The sequence below is a fragment of the Oryx dammah genome, unplaced genomic scaffold (genome assembly GCF_014754425.2).
Source record: "Oryx dammah isolate SB20612 unplaced genomic scaffold, SCBI_Odam_1.1 HiC_scaffold_18, whole genome shotgun sequence".
In the NCBI taxonomy this organism is placed as follows: Eukaryota; Metazoa; Chordata; class Mammalia; order Artiodactyla; family Bovidae; genus Oryx; species Oryx dammah.
In genome coordinates, this window is record NW_024070202.1 from 79,266,006 (window position 1) to 79,286,351 (window position 20,346).

General features: G+C 41.6%; 1 protein-coding gene across 1 annotated transcript in view; it reads left to right on the forward strand.

Moving 5' to 3' along the window:
* The window catches only part of GLI3 (GLI family zinc finger 3), a 311,788-nt gene that overhangs the window by 196,476 nt on the left and 94,966 nt on the right, over nucleotides 1-20,346 (forward strand). Inside the window, exons 5-6 of the mRNA XM_040260131.1 lie at nucleotides 11,108-11,313; nucleotides 15,779-15,925. Coding sequence (XP_040116065.1) covers nucleotides 11,108-11,313; nucleotides 15,779-15,925 — 353 coding nt within the window. The remainder of the gene's footprint in view (nucleotides 1-11,107; nucleotides 11,314-15,778; nucleotides 15,926-20,346) is intronic.

Sequence of the window (20,346 nt, forward strand, 5' to 3'; positions counted from 1 at the left end):
TATGGCTTTAATTTGCACAGCAGATTAAAATTAAAAAATAATTTACCTGAAAAAAATACTTGGAATATATAAGTTAAAATATTGGTATTGGTTAGATTTGATAGCTTGGATATAGGGAATGACTATTTAAAAAAAAATAGCCTCAGCTTTTCAATACATGGATATAAATTCCTTTTACAAAGACATAAATAGGAAATAAAAATAATAAAGTCATTTTCAAATTTATTGAAATGCTGTTTCTCCATTAAAACAAATGCCTTCTCTCTCTTTTGTTAAAGAAATCAACCATAGCCCTTGAATTCTCCATATAAGAAAATCCTCCGTTCCTGAGGACTAATGTGTACATTAAATGATATACCTTCACTTCAGTAGCTACTTCTGTCCAACTCTTATCTTCTTTTGGTAGCCCAGTTCACGGTGTATATTTTTCATATCCAGGGTGCATCCTGGAAGGCTCCGCTGAGGCATTTTGACTCATCAGATAATACTTGGTCTCTACACACTTCACACATGTGTGCATTTTCCCCCGTCTGAGTATAAACTGTTTGAGAGCAGGGACCGAATGGCCATATATTATGTTTCTTGAAATCGCCGCAAATGTTGAAATCATAATGGATTCTCAGTAAATGGATTTTTCAATAAAATATATATCAAATGAACATTTCATTGAAATATTCATCTGTGTGGTTATACATGTAGCTCTGAAAAATTGAGATCCAATATGGTAAATTTGTAAAAGGCCTAAGTCAGTTAAAAATTCATGGGAAATATTCTTTAGCTGCAGAGATGATGAAAATGGGATTTGAAACTGAACCATCTTATCACCTAGGGTCCTGGCCATTTCATGGAGTGGATTATTTACAGAGGTATGGACAAGGTTAAGGGCTTGGAAAGTGAGAGTAAGACTTCTAGGAGTAGCAAAAGTTTGAGGAGGTTACCACCTCTAGCTTGAAGGTACAAACAGAGGGGAAGGGGTCAGTGAGGGCTGGCACCTAGGAAGAGGGGTCACGCTCTGGGAGTTTTCCCCATTTTCCATGGGGAAAGTGCCATCAGGAGAACTGTAGCTAGTGAAAGGAAGTGAGGGGAATTAATACCATGACTTCTCTCCCCTCTGCCACCAGCTCATGCCAGTGGGTCTCATTAATGGAATCCAGAGGAAGGGTGAGCCTGCTGATTCAGACCACAAAGTCCAGCCTTCAGGGCATGCAGTGGTTCTGGGGTGAAGGGTGGCAGGTGGCATAGCCAGCACAACCATCTGTACACTGCAGAGCTGTGTGATATTTCTGGGCAGAAAGCTCACTTTCAATAGAGGAGACCATGTCAGGACTATGCAAATTTCCAGTGATGTCTAGTGTATTAGTTGTGGACATTTAGCTATCTGTTTCTGTCATTGTATGGAAAGCAACATTTTTTATTATAAATTTTGGTTTATTAAAGCTGTGCTTATTGAGTAATACATTATAAGGGGGAACTCCCCTTAGTTGTCTGTCAAGCCATTATTTGAATATGAAGAGTGTCTCCTTGTTATGGAAAGAAAAAAATTAAACAAAAAATTAACTTGCTGTGTAGGAAAACACCCCATATTTCAGTCTTCTGGGAGTTGAAACTCTCATGCATACCCCAAAATGTCAGGGGTATGTCTAACATTTCCAGTGTCCCAAGCAATATGAAAGCAAATGGTAATAACCCACCCTGTAAACCTTGCTTAATGCTCTCATAATGGGTAATGCAAGTGATTAAACACTGTGATTTTAATCTTGGCGTTTTAGTAACCCAATAAGATAGATGAAAAGGCAGTAACAAATTCAATACTATATAATGATATTTCATTCTAACTAAGAAGTCCAGTTATTCTCTGCAATACGTGTTTTTGTTTCTAAGTTTATCATAGTTTAAAATGCTCTAATATTAATCCTCTGTGCTTTTCATTGTAATAGATTTTCATGACTTTATAAAAGAATTAATCTGAGGTTAAATTATTTCCACAAACAAACACAAAATATTGCTTTATTGTCTTTGGGGAGAACATGAAAATAATTCCCACCTGCTTTCTTGTCTAAAGCTGTACTTCATTTATGCACTGGGTAACATGGAAGCAAAATGGCAGCCACTCATTAGGTCTTCATGCCCTTGGGAAGACAAAGAGGTGGAAGTACTTTAGGGGATGCTATCCCTGGGTGGGCAGGCTGGGGTCCTATATGCATAAGCCAAGATGCAGAGGTCATGAAATGACAACTCCTCCCCCTAGTGATGCTTTGGTTGCCCAGACAACCCTCTCCAGCTTGGGCATCTTTCTGCTAGATAGTCGTTGTATGTATGAGGGATCACAGGCATATGTCTGTACTCTTTGGCTACAACATAAATAGCATGAGATCTCTGTTCTGGGAGCAGTTCTAAATTTTAGTCTTCCTCCTGGGATGTTTGTTGTTTGTTTTTTTTCCTCGGAATGTTTGTTGTTTGTTTTTTTTCCTCCATGGTTTGTGCTTGCTTTCCAACCACTGAGGCACACACAGACCCAGAAGAGAGAGAGAAGAGAAAACTACAAAGCCAGAAAGTCCTGAGAGGCTAACAGTAATCTTTAACTCAAACTGTGTGTACCCACTAAAAATATAAACCAGGAAAGTAACACTATAATTTTTTCCTGATGCTCCTGTAATTCACAAATTAAGTGTTTTTTTTCAGCAAGCTTAACAAATATTTACCAAGTCAACTTTATGATAGTTTGTGAAATAATATATATCATTTATATGGAAAATTTGGTGACTGCCTTCCTCGCATGTCACGTCTTTCTTCAGGAGAATTTACCCCCCTGGTCACCATCTTGAATGGGTCTTTCATACAGAGGTGATACACATCTGCCTATTAAAGGTAGTAAGCTTAGCCTTCCCTCTCAAATTTTCTTTATAGTTAAAATAACTAACAAATTACTTGGATGCCAAGAATTTGAAAGTGCCTCTCTTACTTGGATGCCAAGAATTTGAAAGTGCCTCTCTTAGGTAATGTTAAAAGTAGCTTTATTGAAAAACTATAGTTTGTATATATTTATCTCCTGCCAATGCAGGAGATGTAAGAGATGTGGGTTTGATCCCTGGGTTGGGAAGATCCCTGGAGGAGGGCATGACAACCCACTCCAGTATTCTTGCCTGGAGAATCCCGAGGACAGAGGAGCCTGGTGGGCTGCAGTCCATGGGGTCTCAAATAGACATGACTGAAGCGACTTAGCATGCGTGCAAAACACACATATCCATGTCAGGTGGCTGCGGGGGCCATAGCAGTTCAAGGCTGGATGCTCAGCGTTGATGCTTAGAAACTCATTTTTGTCTGGCTTCAGCACTAGAGAAATGTCATAATGGCCTGGCTCGCAAGAGTCTGATGTAGAGACAGAATGAGTAAGTCATCAACTTTCAGTGAGAAATTGAACAGCAAGGGAATGGGAACACCAGTCTCCAAAAGTCTTGTCATTTAGACATTGGTTTGTTCACACGAAAAAGTTTTGTTGGGTGGTTCTGACAACCACCGAGAACATCAGTGGCCTCCATCATTTATTTACCTAGTGCCCAGTGCTGGCCGTGATAGAGGCCTGGCAGGGAGATGCCCTTGTTCCATCTCCTGTATAAAGAAACATGCCTCAGTGGCAGAGCCAGGAATGAGCCTGAGTGTAAGTCAGGTTCCTTCCAAGCTCTTGCATTTAATTATAACTGAGTTCCTGTTCTTAACCGCCTTATGTGGTTTTATGATTTTGAGTGGAGGGTACTGGGAAATCCAAGGAGATGCTCCTGGGGTTCCGTCAGATTGGGGAACAAAGCAGACAGGTATGTTTCTATCATAAGATTTGCTTTGAAAACAGGGTTCCAATATTTGTGTTTGAACGTCACAGAGTATGCTGTGTTTGCCATCCCTAATATGCACGTGTGATTATGTGAATGTGTGAGTAATATGTAGGCTTCCAGGCTGGCTAAGCTGTGAAGAATCTGCCTGCCAGTGCCAGAGAGGCAGGTGTAATTCCTGGGTCAGGAAGATCCTCTGTAGGAGGAAATGGCAACCCACTCTAGCATTATTGCTTGGAAAATTCCACGGACAGAGGAGCCTGGTGGGCTACAGTCTGTAGGGTCGCAAAGACTCAGACATGACTGAGCAACTAAATACACACACATGTGAGTATATATATGTACATATATACATATCTGTCACTATTGTGCTAAAAAGCCTCTTGATGAAAGTGAAAGAGGAGAGCGAAAAAGTTGGCTTAAAGCTCAACATTCAGAAAACGAAGATCATGGCGTCTGGTCCCATCACTTCATGGGAAATAGATGGGGAAACAGTGGAAACAGTGTCAGACTTTATTTTTCTGGGCTCCAAAATCACTGCAGATGGTGACTGCAGCCATGAAATTAAAAGACACTTACTCCTTGGAAGAAAAGTTATGACCAACCTAGATAGCATATTCAAAAGCAGAGACATGACTTTGCCAACTAAGGTCTGTCTAGTCAAGGCTATGGTTTTTCCTGTGGTCTTGTATGGATGTGAGAGTTGGACTGTGAAGAAGGCTGAGCACCGAAGAATTGATGCTTTTGAACTGTGGTGTTGGAGAAGACTCTTGAGAGTCCCTTGGACTGCAAGGAGATCCAACCGGTCCATTCTGAAGGAGGTCAACCTTGGGATTTCTTTGGAAGGAATGATGCTAAAGCTGAAGCTCCAGTACTTTGGCCACCTCATGCAAAGAGTTGACTCATTGGAAAAGACTCTGATGCTGGGAGGGATTGGGGGCAGGAGGAGAAGGGGACGACCCAGGATGAGATGGCTGGATGGCATCACGGACTCTATGGACGTGAATCTGAGTGAACTCCGGCAGTTGGTGATGGACAGGGAGGCCTGGCATGCTGCGATTCATGGGGTCGCAAAGAGTCGGACACAACTGAACGACTGGACTGAACTGAACTGAACTGTCTCTATTGTGTACATGTATATATTAGGGGTAGAATATATTAGTATAATTTGTGATATAAGTATGTAGGTATTGAATATTTGTTAGATGCTAGGCTCAGTACATGAGGCTTTAGTTATAGTCACTTGCTAGCCCTCCCAAGAGGTAGGTATTCTCCTTTTGGACGATTTAGGACAAGTGAAAGTGTTAGTTGCTCAGTCATGTACGACTTTTGGTGATTCTGATAGCTTACAGTGAATGGTGTGGGATTTGTCATCTCTGAAGAAGATTTAGCTTCGGGACCAGGAACCAGGCTTGATCACTCAAGAGTTTTTGTGTAGCAGAGTTTTTTTAAAGTATAAAAAGGGACAGAGAACGCTTCTGACATAGACATCAGAAGGGGGATGGAGAGTGCCCCCCTCACGAGTCTTAGCAAGGGAGCTATATATTTTTTAATTGGTTATTAGAATAAATCAAAAGAATGTCTCAAGGTGGTAAAGCTCTTACCAGACCCACTCCCACAATTTACACTTTAAGATGATAGGATTCAGTTCAGTTCAGTCACTCAGTCGTGTCCGACTCTCTGCAACCCCATGAACTGCAGCATGCCAGGAGGAGGCAATGGCACCCCACTCCAGTACTCTTGCCTGGAAAATCCCATGGATGGAGGAGGCTGGTAGGCTGCAGTCCATGGGGTAGCTAAGAGTTGGACACGACTAAGTGACTTCACTTTCACTTTTCACTTCCATGCATTGGAGAAGGAAATGGCAACCCACTCCAGCATTCTTGCATGGAGAATCCCAGGGACAGGGGAGCCTGGTGGGCTGCCGTCTATGGGATCGCACAGAGTTGGACACGACTGAAGCGACTTTCAAAAGCAGAGACATTACTTTGCTGACTAAGGTCCGTCTAGTCAAGGCTATGGTTTTTCCAGTAGTCATGTATGGATGTGAGAGTTGGACTGTGAAGAAGGCTGAGCGCTGAAGAATTGATGCTTTTGAACTGTGGTGTTGGAGAAGACTCTTGAGAGTCCCTTGGACTGCAAGGAGATCCAACCAGTCCATTCTGAAGGAGATCAACCTTGGGATTTCTTTGGAAGGAATGATGCTAAAGCTGAAGCTCCAGTACTTTGGCCACCTCATGCGAAGAGTTGACTCATTGGAAAAGACTCTGATGCTGGGAGGGATTGGGGGCAGGAGGAGAAGGGGACGACAGAGGATGAGATGGCTGGATGGCATCACTGATTCAATGGAAGCGAGTCTGAGTGAACTCCGGGAGATGGTGATGGACAGGGAGGCCTGGCGTGCTGCGATTCATGGGGTCGCAAAGAGTTGGACACGACTGAGCGACTGAACTGAACTGAACTGAAGGGATTTAGCAGCAGCAGCAGCAGCAGCAGCAGGCCTCCCTGTCCATCACCAACTACCGAATCTTACTCAAACTCATGTCCATTGTGTTGGTGATGCCATCCAACCATCTCATCCTCTGTCATCCCCTTCTCCTTCCTCCTTCAGTCTTTCCCAACATCAGGGTGTTTTCAAATGAGTCAACACTTCGCATTGGGTGGCCAAAGTACTGGAGTTTCTGCTTCAGCATCAGTCCTTCCAGTGAATATTCAGGACTGATTTCCTTTAGGATGGACTGGTTGGATTTCCTTGCAGTCCAAGGCACTCCCAAGAGTCTTCTCCAACACCACAATTCAGAAGCATTTCTTTGGCGCTCAGCTTTCTTTTTGGTCCAACTCTCATACCCATACATGACCACTGGAAAAACCATAGCCTTGACTAGATGGACCTTTGTTGGCAAAATAATGTCTCTGCTTTCTAATATGCTGTCTAGCTTGGTCATAGCATTTCTTCCAAGGAGCAAGTGTCTTTTTATTTCATGGCTGCAATCACCATCTGCAGTGATTTTGGAGGACCACCCCCCACCCCTGCAAAATAAAGTCTGCCACTGTTTCCACTGTTTCCCCATCTATTTGCCATGAAGTGATGGGACCAAGTTTTCTGAGTGTTGAGCTTTAAGCCAACTTTTCCCCTCTCCTCTTTCACTTTCATCAAGAGGCTCTTTAGTTCTTCGCTTTCTGCCATAAGGGTGGTGTCATCTGCATATCTGAGGTTATTGATCTTTCTCCCGGCAACCCTGATTCCAGCGTGTGCATCCTCCATCCCAGCGTTTCTCATGATGTACTCTGCATATAAGTTAAATAAGCAGGGTGACAGTATACATAAATAGATGTTTTTCTGGAACTCTCTTGCTTTTTTGGTGATCCAACGGATGTTGGCAATTTGATCTCTGGTTCCTCTGCCTTTTCAAAAACCAGCTTGAACATCTGGAAATTCAAGGTTCATATATTGTTGAAGCCTGGCTTAGAGAATTTTGTGCATTACTTTACTAGCATGTGAGATGAGTGCAACTGTGTGGTAGTTTGAGCATTCTTTGGCATTGCCTTTCTTTGGGATTGGGTTGAAAACAGATCTTTTCCAATCCTGTGGCCACTGCTGAGTTTTCCAAATTTGGTGGCATATGAGTGCAGCACTTTCACAGCATCATCTCTCAGGATTTCCATCACCTCCACTAGCTTTGTTTGTAGTGGTGCTTCCTAAGGCCCACTTGACTTCACATTCCAGGATGTCTGGCTCTAGGTGAGTGATCACACCATCATGATTATCTGGGTCATGAAGATCTTTTTTGTACAGTTCTTCTGTGTATTCTTGCCACCTCTTCTTAGTATCTTCTGCTTCTGTTAGGTCCATACCATTTCTGTCCTTTATCTTTGCATGAAATGTTCCCTTGGTATCTCTAATTTTCTTGAAGAGATCTCTAGTCTTTCTCATTCTATTGTTTTCCTCTATTTATTTGCACTGATCACTGAGATGACAGGATTAGAACTAATAGTAGAAAGATCTTATGAGACCCACTCTGGTAGTACTATACATTTTAAGATAACAGGATTAGTCAGAAGGTTTTCAAGGAGAAACTGTCCTCAAACAGTTGTTATATAATCATTGGTACAGAGTTTAAGCTGAGTTGTTTTGTTGTGTAATCATCAGCTCTGGGCTTAAAGAAAGGGAAAAAAAAAAGTTTTATGTGACTAAGATTAAGAAATATAGAAAAAATGTTTGTCCTTTTCTCTTCTTTGAGAATTGAGACCCTTATCTCTTCCTTGAGAGCCCCAGACCCCTTTTCCTCCTCGGGGACCCTGGACTTCTTATTAACCTGCTTAGTGATTGACTGTCTCAATTCCATCTACTGTACCCTGCCAGGCTCCTCTGCCCATGGAATTCTCCAAGCAAGAGTACTGGAGTGGATGGCCATTCTCTTCTCCAGGGAATCTTCCTGACCCAGGAAGATTGAACCCGGCTCTCCTGCACTGCAGGCAGCCTGTTTACCACATGAGCCACCAAGAGGGGTTCACATCACAGCCAAGATCACACAACTTCTTGTCCCTTTCATGTCAGTTCCCCTTCATCCACAAGCCCTTCCATAGTACTACTGCTTTGATGATCTGAGTCAACTGTCTCCAGAATTCCCGATGACCCCACCCAGAGTGACCCTCGTTAACCATTTTCCTGTTGTATCCAGGGGGTGGCTGTCCTTTGTCTACTAGGTAGTTCTTGTCTTTAGGGCAGTTGACACTTTGCAGCTTTCATAATTGCACGCCTGTGTGAAAACATGTCCCACTATCTCACGGAGAAATAGGTGACCCCACATCTTGCCTGCATTGTCTCTGAAGGGGGGGTGACATGCATACATATCACGTTCCCCAGAGTGTGTGGAGTTGCCTGACTTTATCTCCAGATCTTGGAGGCAACACTCTTTTCTACTGTTGCCCCACACTGGTGTGGAAGCGAGGATGGAGCCTGGGTGTTCCTTTTGGGAAAGAGGTGCCCAGGTCTCGATGCGTTACTCATAGAATAGTTATCCTTAGTCTTCTGTGGAAACAGGTCAAATGAAAGTGAAGGTGATGATGCGCACATTGACATCCACAAATTTGTGAGAAGAGAAAAGCGAGAGTTTTTCTGCTCCTTTGGGACTGGTGACCACCTCAGCCTGACATCTATAATGTTCATATTGTTCTAAATGCTGTTTTTCTCCACCCATCTATTATTTTTCAGTGGAATCTAAGCTGCTAGGAATATTCTTACTACCATTTTCAGTTCTGGAACTTGAGAAAGATTACAGGTTCTGATCTTTTGCTTCACAAAAAACCAATAAGCAATGGCATCACCTTCACTGATTCAGAGTGAGTTCTTCATGGATCATAAAAAAAGCTTGTCTAGGAGGTATCATCTCATGGATCTCGAAATGCCTGCTTCTCTACTAACATGTCTGTTCTTGTGGCATCTGTCTCTCATCATAAATCCACAAGTCAGCTGTATTTCGTAATAATCACTTTGGAATCAGATTGGAAGGATTGATTTTCCTTTCCGGTAGAAAATGAATGACTGAATATGAGAGTCCTATGTTCTCTAAAGTAGCAGCAGGTCTAAATGGAGCTTCAGATTTAACCAATGAGACAGAGCTAATTTATTTCGTAGGAAAGAGCTAAAATAGGATAGACTAATAGATCGTGCCAATTTCTGTTTTCTAAGTGATTATGGAAAGCCTCAAGTTGTTTGGAAAAGATGTAACTATTTTCAGGTGGTGACTTCTCACCCTGCCTACATGTAAATTTAGAAAAATCTTGATTTGTAGTTTATTTCTCCAGAAGTGGCATCTTAAGAACAAATAAAAAGCCTCTTCTTTTTTTTTTATTAAAGTTAAAAATGGTAAAAAAAGAAAAAAAAAAGAAGAAGAAAGTCAGGAAAATCCCCTCTCTCTCATGTATTTTAACCTCTTTGATTTTCTACTGGGAGAAAATTCACGGTATGAGCTTTGGTTTCATTTAGTTCAGTGCCTGCTCTGTGCACTTGCAAGAATGGGCTTCTCCCAGGATTCCATTCTCATGGGGTTGGGGGCCAGAGCCCCGGCTGTGTGTGCCTTTGCTGGGGAGGCGGGATGAGAAATTGTTTCTCCTCCCTTTCCTTTCACTCCTAAAGCCAGTGCCCTGAGAGGAGTTTACAGTCAGTACATCCCGCTCTATCACAGCCTCGCCTCTTCATGGCCATATTCTCTGTGAATGAAAGAAGAGAAAGGACAAGTGTTTAGCCTGTCAGAGCCAGTTCACTGGATTATCCACACAAAACGTTTTCTATTAGAGGGACAGGGCGGCGAGGGGGGTTTTCCACACACTGGCCATTCTACAAACGCCTGTGCCCAGGGCGTTGGGGCTGGCTCTGGGAAGGGAATCCCTGGAGTGGGTGGGGTGTGGTGGCAGCGGTGTGCCTTAGAATTTATTTGCATCAGCCAAAAGCTTACACTCTACCTTTACTCCTTACAACTAGGACATGAGCTCAATCTTTTCCAACTTTCTGTCCCTGCACTTCATTACTGATTGTTGACTGAATGTGGCCAATCAGGAAGCCACATGTAAAAAAAGTATGAGAGAAAGCTGCCTCCTATGGCCACCTTCAAAACAGGGAAACACAGATGGGAGAAAATGGTTGTACTCAGAACTGCAAGACCCAGAGCACTAAAGCTGGAGCATGGCCTTATAGACTGTCAATTTCACGCTTCTTACAGACTCCTGCAATTAGACTTTTTTCTTGTTTGTAGGCATCTCTGCTTTGTGCCTGCTCAGACTTCCAAACCAGCCGAATCTTCTTCTTTTCTTTCTCTCTCCTTTTTTTCCTTCCCTTCCACTCTTCCTTCCTTTCTCTCTTTCTCTTCCCTTCCTCTCTCCCTTCCTTCCTTCCTTTTTTTTTTTTTAATGCAACACTATGATGGTGAGAGGTAAGTTCAGCAGTGAAATTAACATTCACATCAAATGGAAAATAGAATCACAACTACCTCAAGCTCAGATGCCTGTTTAGAATTTCTTCTCATGAGGAAAACCAAAGGCTTTATTTTCCTGTATTGCGAGTGCCAGAAAATTTCTCAAAGGTCAAATTTCTTTGCCTAAACAATTGTATAGTAGCATTCTGCCTGCATTATGTCACCGTGATTTGAAATGTAAATGCCTGATATTTTTTCCCCCCCGAGACACCTTGCAGTCGTGCTTATTTTCTTTCACAGACAGCCTCTGCCTGTGGAGCTCTTGTCTCATGTATACCTGTTGTGTCTGCTTTTCTTTTTACCTAGGCCTTCTGCCTTATCTAGTAGCCCCACGTATTCTGACCTGCCCTTCATCAGGATCTCCCCACATCGGAACCCTGCTGCAGCTTCCGAGTCCCCCTTCAGCCCCCCGCATCCCTACATCAACCCCTACATGGACTACATCCGGTCCCTGCACAGCAGCCCGTCCCTCTCCATGATCTCGGCCGCTCGTGGGCTGAGCCCCACAGATGGTGAGTTTCAGACCAGCCTATCCTGCTTCCGCACATCATGGGACGTGGTAAAGAGTAACTGATGCGTTTGTGTCCTGTGTGCCAGGGGCTGTGCTAAGTGCTGTGATTGCATGCTCCTATTTCAGCCTCCATGAGGGTGAGGATATAATCTCCATTTTCACATGAGGATTTGGCAGAGGGGCCAAGTAACTTGCAACCTGGTTCCTTGGCTAGTAAGTGGCAGAGGGGGAACTCAAGAGCCAGAATGCTGTGACGCCCAAATCCTCTTATTCACTACTCTATTTTGTGGCTCTATTTAGACTGACCCTATTGCCATTCCTGTATTGTACTTGTGTAACCAGCACATTTTGCTCACCTTCTGAGGAACACTTTTCAGGTCTGAAGGGCACATGTATACAGTCCATTGGAGCAGCACTTTTCAAACTCCAGTGTGCTTATACATCACCCGGGAATGCTGATAAAATAGGCTTCCTGGTGGGATGGGTCTAGGGGGCTGAGGTTCTGCACTTCTGAGACGCCCCCAGGTCGTTTCAGTGCTGCGGGTCTAGGGAGCACATTCTAAATAGCAAGATCTTGGAGAGCATGATGGCCTAGCCCTGTTGTATGTGCCCTTTGTCCTTGACCATGCCACATGAACACTGCAAGAGGGATGCTGTGGGACAAGAAACGACCTTTGACTTTAATTCTCTGATACAGGATGCTCATTTCCAGCTCCCAAGGACCAGATTCCTGTTGTTCAGTGAGCCTCCCAATTAATTATTGTCACCTGACTTTTAAATTGGAGCTGTTCATTCCACAACTGTCCATGATTAAAATGCTCCTTCGGGGCCTACTGTGTAGCACAGGGAATTCCACTCAATATTCTATAATGGCCTATATGTGAAAAGAATCTAAAAAAGAGTGGAAATATGTATATGTAGAACAGATTCACTTTGCTGTACATTCAAAACTAACACAGCATTATAAATCAACTATACTCCAAAACAACAACAAAAAATTTTTTAATGTCCCTTTGGTTTAGAGAGCACATTTCCCATTTCATGAACACATATACAAACTCACCTGTCTACAATTGCTAGAATCTGTGTTAAGGCTCAGAATGGCTTAAGCTGTACTGATGACAAGTAGAGAAGTGTGAGTTCTCTGCAGCAAAACACAAATTGCTGGTGCTTGTGTAGGCGCACATGTACTCTGGCTTACCCAGCAGTGTTTGCCCCTGCACAGCCCATATTCTCCATGCACACACTTCCCAGGGCTGGTTGTACATGGTGGGGATAGTAGGTAGAAGCAGCCTGAAATTTCTCAGTAAATATTAACCCGGTCATACTTCCAAGAGTGGCTAGGCTCCAGCAACAGCTGAGGACTCACTTTTTTTTCCCCTCTGATTCATTGCAGTGGATATACTTGTATAGTACCCAAGGAAGAAGTTTTGCCATTTGGACAAGATGCACACTTTAAAAATAAAACTGTAAAAGAGTGAGATCGGAGTTTGTTCTGCTTTGGATTTGGTTTTCCAGTGGGAAAAATGGAGAGTCACCTCCATAGAATACATGGGACCCCATGAAAGTGACTCTCAAGAACAGAGGGAAAGAAGGGTAGACAGGTCAGCTGACAATGGGCTTGGAATGATGCCTGGCTTCCAGAAATTTAGTGGGGCCACTGAAGGTGGTACCTCTAGCTAAAGCATCTTATCATCTGCTTTTCATAGTGTTTGATGATAAGTATGAATAAAACATTTTTTATTAGTTCTGCATTTTTCATCCTGCCTCACAGGAGGCCAATTAATACCCAAAGTCAAGTCACTCATATTTGTCTCTTGCAGTCCATGATTTTTGTATATATCTATCTTTATGATGTATGAAAAGTATGAAATATAAAGAAGAATAAATAAAAGATAATATAAGATATATAAAAGAATATTTAAAAAGGATGAAATAATCCCACTTGTAGCAACATGTTGGACCTAGAGATGATCTACTAATTGAAGTTAGAGAAAGACAAATACATCACTTATAAGTGGACTCTAAAAAAAAAAGATACAGATCAACTTATTTACAGGCTTCCCGGTGGCACAGTGATAAAGAATCTGGTCGCCATTGCAGGAGATGGTAGAGATGCAAGTTCGATCCCTGGGCTGGGAAGATCCCCTGGAGGAGGAAATGGCAACCCACTGTAGTATTCTTGCCTGAAAAATTCCGTGGACAGAGCAACCTGGTGGGCTACAGTCCATGGGGTTGCAGAGTCAGATGAGATTGCACATGTGTGTGCACACACACACATACACATACAACATATTTACAAAACAGAAATAGACTCATAGACTTAGAAAACAAACATGGTTTGGGAAAGAGGGTAGGAGGGATAAATTAGGAATTTGGTGTTAGTAGATACACACTACTATATGTAAAATAGATAAACAATGTACTGTATAGTACAGAAAACTATTAATATATTCTATATCTTATATACATATACTAGAAAAGAATATGAAAAAAATATATGTGTATATATAACTGAATCACTTTACTATATATCTGAAACTAATATAACATTGTAAATCAACTATATTTCAGTAAATAAAAAGTATTTGAACACAAATATAAAGCATACCTAGACCTGTTGGTAGAATGCCAGTGTTTCTACATTTTAATGATAAAATGATAAAACTAGCTTTTATTGATCTAATGTTATGTGCTAGGCACTTTCCATGCACCATCGCCTTCACTCCTCCTAGCAACTTCCTGAAGAGGTGGAGCTGGGATTTGTCTCTGGATCTTAGTGCCTCTGGAGCCCACCCTCAGAACTGCTATAGTGCCTGCAGCTTTATGTGCCTGCAGCTTTGGCACATAAGTTGTCCGGTGGAAACCAATCATTATCCCCTTCTTATGGAGCTGACGCTTGCCAGTAAATTGCTCCAGATTGATAGGTATATTTCTTCTTGATTTTGAAATGAAAGAAAAAAGAACTTTAAAATTATGGAATACAAAATTGCAGCTTACCACTCAGGCATGTGTTATTAAATTCGGGCTGTGCTGCCTTTTCTACTCATGGTCCTGGGTCCTCCAGCTACTGAGAGCTGACTCAGACCCTCTTGCCAGAAAGCTTAGGGAAGTATTTTAAATATGTCAGGAAGGTCATTGTAGTTATCTAAGTTGTCTACTACTGTAAGAAATATGGGGGAAAAATGTGAACAGACAGTGATTCTATATAGTCAGTCAGTTCAGTTGCACAGTCATGTCCAACTCTTTGAGACCCCACAGACTGCAGCACACCAGGCTTCCCTGTCCATCACCAACTCCCGGAGCTTGCTCAAATTTATGTCCATCGAGTTGGTGATGCCATCCAATCATCTCATCCTCTGTCATCCTGAGTCAGTTCTTCTCATCAGGTGGCCAAAGTATTGGAGTTTCAGCTTCAGCATCAGTTCTTCCAATGAATAGTCAGGACTGATTTCCTTTAGGATGGACTGGTTGGATCTCCTTGCTGTCCAAGGGACTCTCAAGAGTCTTCTTCAACACCACAGTTCAAAAGCATCAATTCTTCAGTGTTCAGCTTTCTTTATAGTCCAACTCTAACATCCATACATGACTACTGGAAAAACAAGAGCTTTGACTAGAAGGACCTTTGTTGGCAAAGTAATGTCTCTGCTTATTAATATGCTGTCTAGGTTGGTTGTAGCATTTCTTCCGAAGAGCAAGTGTCTTTAAATTTCATGGCTGCAGCCACCATCTACAGTGATTTTGAAAGTGAAGTCACTCAGTTGTGTCCAACTCTTTGTGACCCCATGGACTGTAGCGTACCAGATTCCTCCTTCCATGTGATCTTCCAGGCAAGACTACTGGAGTGGGTTGCCATTTCCTTCTCCAAGTGATTTTGAAGCCCAAGAAAATAGTGTGTCACTGTTTCCATTTGATATAAGTCAGTTTTATTTTGGGGAGCAAACAGAGGAATGAGTGTACAGATATATGCACATATGTGAATTTAATCATTGTTTATTGGAATCTAGATGCTTTACAATGTTGTTAGTTTCTGCTGCACAGCAGAGTGGACCAGCTATATGTATATATATCCCTTATTTTTCGGATTTCCTTCCCATTTAGGTCACCACAGAGTACTTAGTAGAGTTCCCTGTGTTATACACAGGTTCTCATTAGTTTTCTATTTTATATGTAGTAGTGTATAGATGCCAGTCTTAGTGATTTCTTGAAACTAACCTCAAAAGTTTTATCATGTACTTGATTTTTTTTTCTGTGTTTTTCCTTCAGTTTTATTTTCTAATCAATGATATCTGGGAATCTTCAGCAAAAGCATGGTTTGAGTTAAAGAAGTTTTCCCAGAACAAACTGTGAAAGGAATGGCTCCGTGGGCTGCGTGACACATGGATTTTGGGGTATCTCAAGAAAAGCCTCTTGTTGACCTTCTTCCGACTGGTAACCATGCTTTTCTTGTCTCCTCTTCCATACAGCCCCCCACGCCGGAGTCAGCCCAGCGGAATACTATCATCAGATGGCCCTGTTAGCCGGCCAGCGCAGCCCCTATGCAGACATCATTCCCTCTGCTGCCACCGCCGGTGCAGGGGCCATCCACATGGAGTATCTTCACGCCATGGATAGTAAGTGGCAGGGCTGTCTTCTGTAGCCCGGGGCATGGCCAATCCAATGCATGAAAGGGAGAGGAAGGTACTAAAATGAGTTGATTACCTAACTTTCCAAAGCAGAGAAGGAGGAGGCACCACCAGTATTTGGGGCTCTGGTTTGCTTGGTTTGCCAGGAAGTTCCCACAGACTTGGCCATTGAAACTTGCCAATTTGCTCACCTTATGTCAGTGAACTGAAAGATGCAGGCAATTATAATTTAGCAGATTCACAAAAACACTAGTCGGCTCTGATTGTCTTGGTAACAGAATAAGGGAATGTGTTTGGTTAGATGAATGTGCTTTTGACCAATCATTTCTAGATTTTATAGATTTTATGCTTTAAAAATTAACTTAAAAAGAAGAGATCTATACTTGATTTCATGTTTTTCATGGGCTTATATTTTTCTTATTTTCCTCCTATGTTTTCTTTTTAAAAAATGTTATTTTTAGTGACGCTAGGTCTTATTTATTTAATTTATTTTTGGCTATGCTGAGTCTTCATGGCTTTGTGCAGGCTTTCTCTAGTTGTTGCAAACAGGGGCTACTCTTTGTTGTTGTGTGCGTTCCTATGTTTTCTTTATGTTAAAAAATTCTGTCTCACTGAGACCTCTTATATGGGAAACAGAAATCATTTCCACATCAGAAAGGCCTACTCTTAGCACCTAACAGTGGAGGAAACTGGGATCATTGGATGCACTTTAAATGACTTACTTTTGGACCCCTCAAGGCTTATGATGACCACTTTAGTGCCACTTCTCTAGACTAGAGGTACAGATGAGAACCTGTGATTATCATTTCTCAGAACATCTAAGAGTTTTTAATCCTTTAGGTTCACATCCATTTACTAGGCACTAGGAAGTGAAGCCAAAGTATCATCCGAGGTATACATAATGAAACCCTTTGAATACGAAGATAATATGAGTTTGAGTAGGACGTATGCTAAAGATTATGTTTGTTTCTTCCAGTAGCAGTGATTAATTTGTGCTTCTCTATCTAGAGGCTGTTTAGATTCTTCTGTGATGATGAGTGGACCTTGGTCCACTCTCTGGCAGTGGTTAACAGTTCAGCTCTCAGATTTACAATAGACAGAAGATGATTGGTCCACACAGTATAAAATCTATGCTCTGGTCCCCTCAGTAGCTTAGCTGGGTTACATAGGAACAATGCTTGGGTGGGTTTCCGTTGGGGAGTTCATTACCTCACCCAAAGTGAAAGAAATATGTTACATCTTCCACAGGGATTTTGTGGTTCTGCTTTGTAGAAGAAAGAGTTTCCATTGCAGATTCATCATGACCACGTTTCAATTAGGGGTTGTTGGGAAAAAAAAAAAAAAGTTGAGTGTTATTATGCAAATCAGTTATTTAAAAATCTGCAAATAAAGAATTAAAATAAGAGAGACTCCTTGGAAGGTCAACCCATATTACCTTCTCTGTTTGATGAGAATGTGTTTAGTCAGGCAATGGCGGTTTTTATCTAAATAAAGGATGAAGCTACCCTTTTACTTAGTAAAAACTAATTAAAGGCATTTTAATTTGCCAGAGTATATGGTAAATTGATTGTCATTAAGTAGGAATTTAGATATCCTATTATTCATCACATAAAAAGAAACCTCCTTTTTCTTTGTCAGAATCTTTCATTAGAATAGAGAAACAAAACAATTAACAGAAAGCCAGAGCGGGGAAATCGGTGTTAGAACAATGAGACTGCTCAGGCTTATATTTAGGAGGAAACAGTAGAGACCTGGGCCACTTCTCTTTCAACTGTTTTGAAACCCTCACCTTGTAGTTTAGCTGTTCCCTTCAACAGGGGATCCCAAATCACTGTCCTAAATGCTGATGACTTTCTTTGCTTGGTTGCTAAGGGGTTGGGAAGAGCATAATAAAGGGTTGGAAAGCATTTAAAAAGTACTGTATCCCTGTCCTCTGAAGTAGCTGAAGTAGCATTTAGCTTAACAGAACATAAAGAGAATGTTCTTCTGTTTTATTTTTTCTTAATCATTTTATTTATTTAAGTGGCTGTGCTGAATCTTAGTTGCATCATGGCATGCAGGATTTTTTTCTTTTTTAAGTTGTATCATGCACGATCTTTAGTTGCCTCATGCAAGCTCTTAGTTGCAGTATGTGGGATCTAGTTCCCTGACAGGGAATCAAACCCACGCCCCTTGCATTGGGTGCGTGGAGTCTTGGTCACTGGACTCCAGAGAGGTCCCCTGTTCTTATGTATTAAATATAAAACCTATGAGATTTTTTTCAAGGGAGAAGCGAAATGAGGTTAAATTTCTACATTGGCTCTGCAGTAGTGAAGCAGAGCCAGCCTGGGATCAAGTGGGTCATTCTACTCCACTGTAACAAATCTTCAGGACTCATCGGTTGGCAGAAAAGCAGTAGTAAACTGGGCTCAGATGAGCACCTGACTTTTAAATGTGCCAACAGTGGGCGTACCAGGGTTTCAGCCAGCTTTGGGTTAGAGTATTCCTATGTTGGGCATTAGAATGAACAAGCCTGTTTTATGGCTCTAATTCCACCTTTTGGGATTCTAGTGACTTTTAAAGATAGGAGAGCAAGTAATCCCTATAGGGAATATCCTAGAGAAATCCTAAATGCTCCTGAAGACCACACTGTTTATATGGTGGAAACTGACTTAAGTAAGTGCCCATCTTGGAGGGGAAAACAGAGGAGATGGACTAACCAGGCCTTAGGGAACCACGAGCTTCCATGAAAGGCCTTGCGCTCCGTCTTCAGATGATGTGAGAGGATATAAGCCCCAGTGTTTCCTAGCAAGCATCAGATGACTTCCTCATCTAGTTAGTGATTTAAATCAGGGCATCAGCTCTGTCTGGAATGTCCTGCTACTTCTAACTCTGCCAGGGATCATTGAGTCTCATTGAGAATGGTTACTGTCAAGGATGATATGGAAGTTGACCAGAAGTCTGGTTTGTCCTTGGCGTCCTTTGGAAGTGGAATGCATTTCCTTATTGAAAAACTTCTTGGATGATATTATCCTCTCATAGTGAGTAAATATGAAACATTTATGTGTAAAGCTGATGTCATAATAAAAGATGCTGGTTTAGGCAATAAATGCTGTGAACACAGTGGGACTGCTGTTTTTGTACTCACATGGCCTGAATCATGTGGGTCATGAAACTTCTAAATGAAGAAATTCAATTTTCAATGTGCCTGAAAGAAGGATTTGAGTAGGGACCACATTTGTCATTCAAATTGGTTTACCAGTTTTATATTCATGGATGGTACTAAGTTCCAGTTTATGATTTATTTTTTATTAGCTATAAAGTATGCCTATTTATCTCTATAATAATATCTGTAAGTCTTTCATAGTCATCTATTGCATTTCATTAAATTATCTTAAATCATTTTGGATTGTTTTCTTGTGTCAAAGTTCACCTCTGATGAAGAAAATATTCCCAATTAGTTTTCTATAGACCAGGTACCCAGACATTTTTCTATAAAGAAGTCTTACCCTCTACTACTGTTTTCTGTGTACCCCAAATTGCCATGTCCCTGTAAGCAGATATACCCATTCTTTGAAACAGAAACCCTCCATTCTTTCTCAAAAGTAATTATATTTGATTTGCCCCTTTCCTAGTAGGATTATATTCTCATTCTGTCATTAAACTTAGTTTGCTCACTCTGTAATGTAAATGTGACCTTAGAAAAGGCAGGAGTGGGCCTGTGGGCCACATTTATAGTTATGCTCTGAAATCTAGATCTCTACCAAATTGCAGGCAAATGGGCATTTAATTTTTAACTCTTTGTGTAACAAGCATTGTATTAAGTTGGTAGGCATTTCAGTGTGAGTTACTAACCTCTAGAACAGAACTTCATCAGTGGAATCTTCCTGAAGTCTCAAAACTCTAATAAATGCATAGAATGAATTGATTGATTAATTGATTGATCTAATAACCAGAGAATTAAAATTGACTCATGTTATCTTATTATAATGCTTAGAGGGTCCCTCCCAACCTGCCCTTGGAAAATGGGTAAACAAACCACAGTCCCAAGCTTTTAAATGTTTCTTGGGACTTAGGCTGTTAGATAATGGGGAATGTAAGGCAAGGTCCTTCAATTTGGCCACTACTAGGACTAGATGATTCTTCATGATGGGGGCCTGCCCTGCACAGCCCTGGGTGTGCAGTAACTTCCCTACCCTCTCGATGTTTCTAGCACCCCCTGAGTTGTGATAACCCAAATATCTCCAGATGTTGTCACATGTCCCCTGGGGGCAAAATCTATTCCCACCCCTCCATCCAGAACCATTAATTTAGGATAATGTATTTATCAGTTTTTTCAGTAAAGCCATAAATAGTCTGTGATCAGATAGCTACAGAAATCATGGGGAAATGAAGGCATAACTAAGCTGGATTTTTTTTTATCTTAGGGT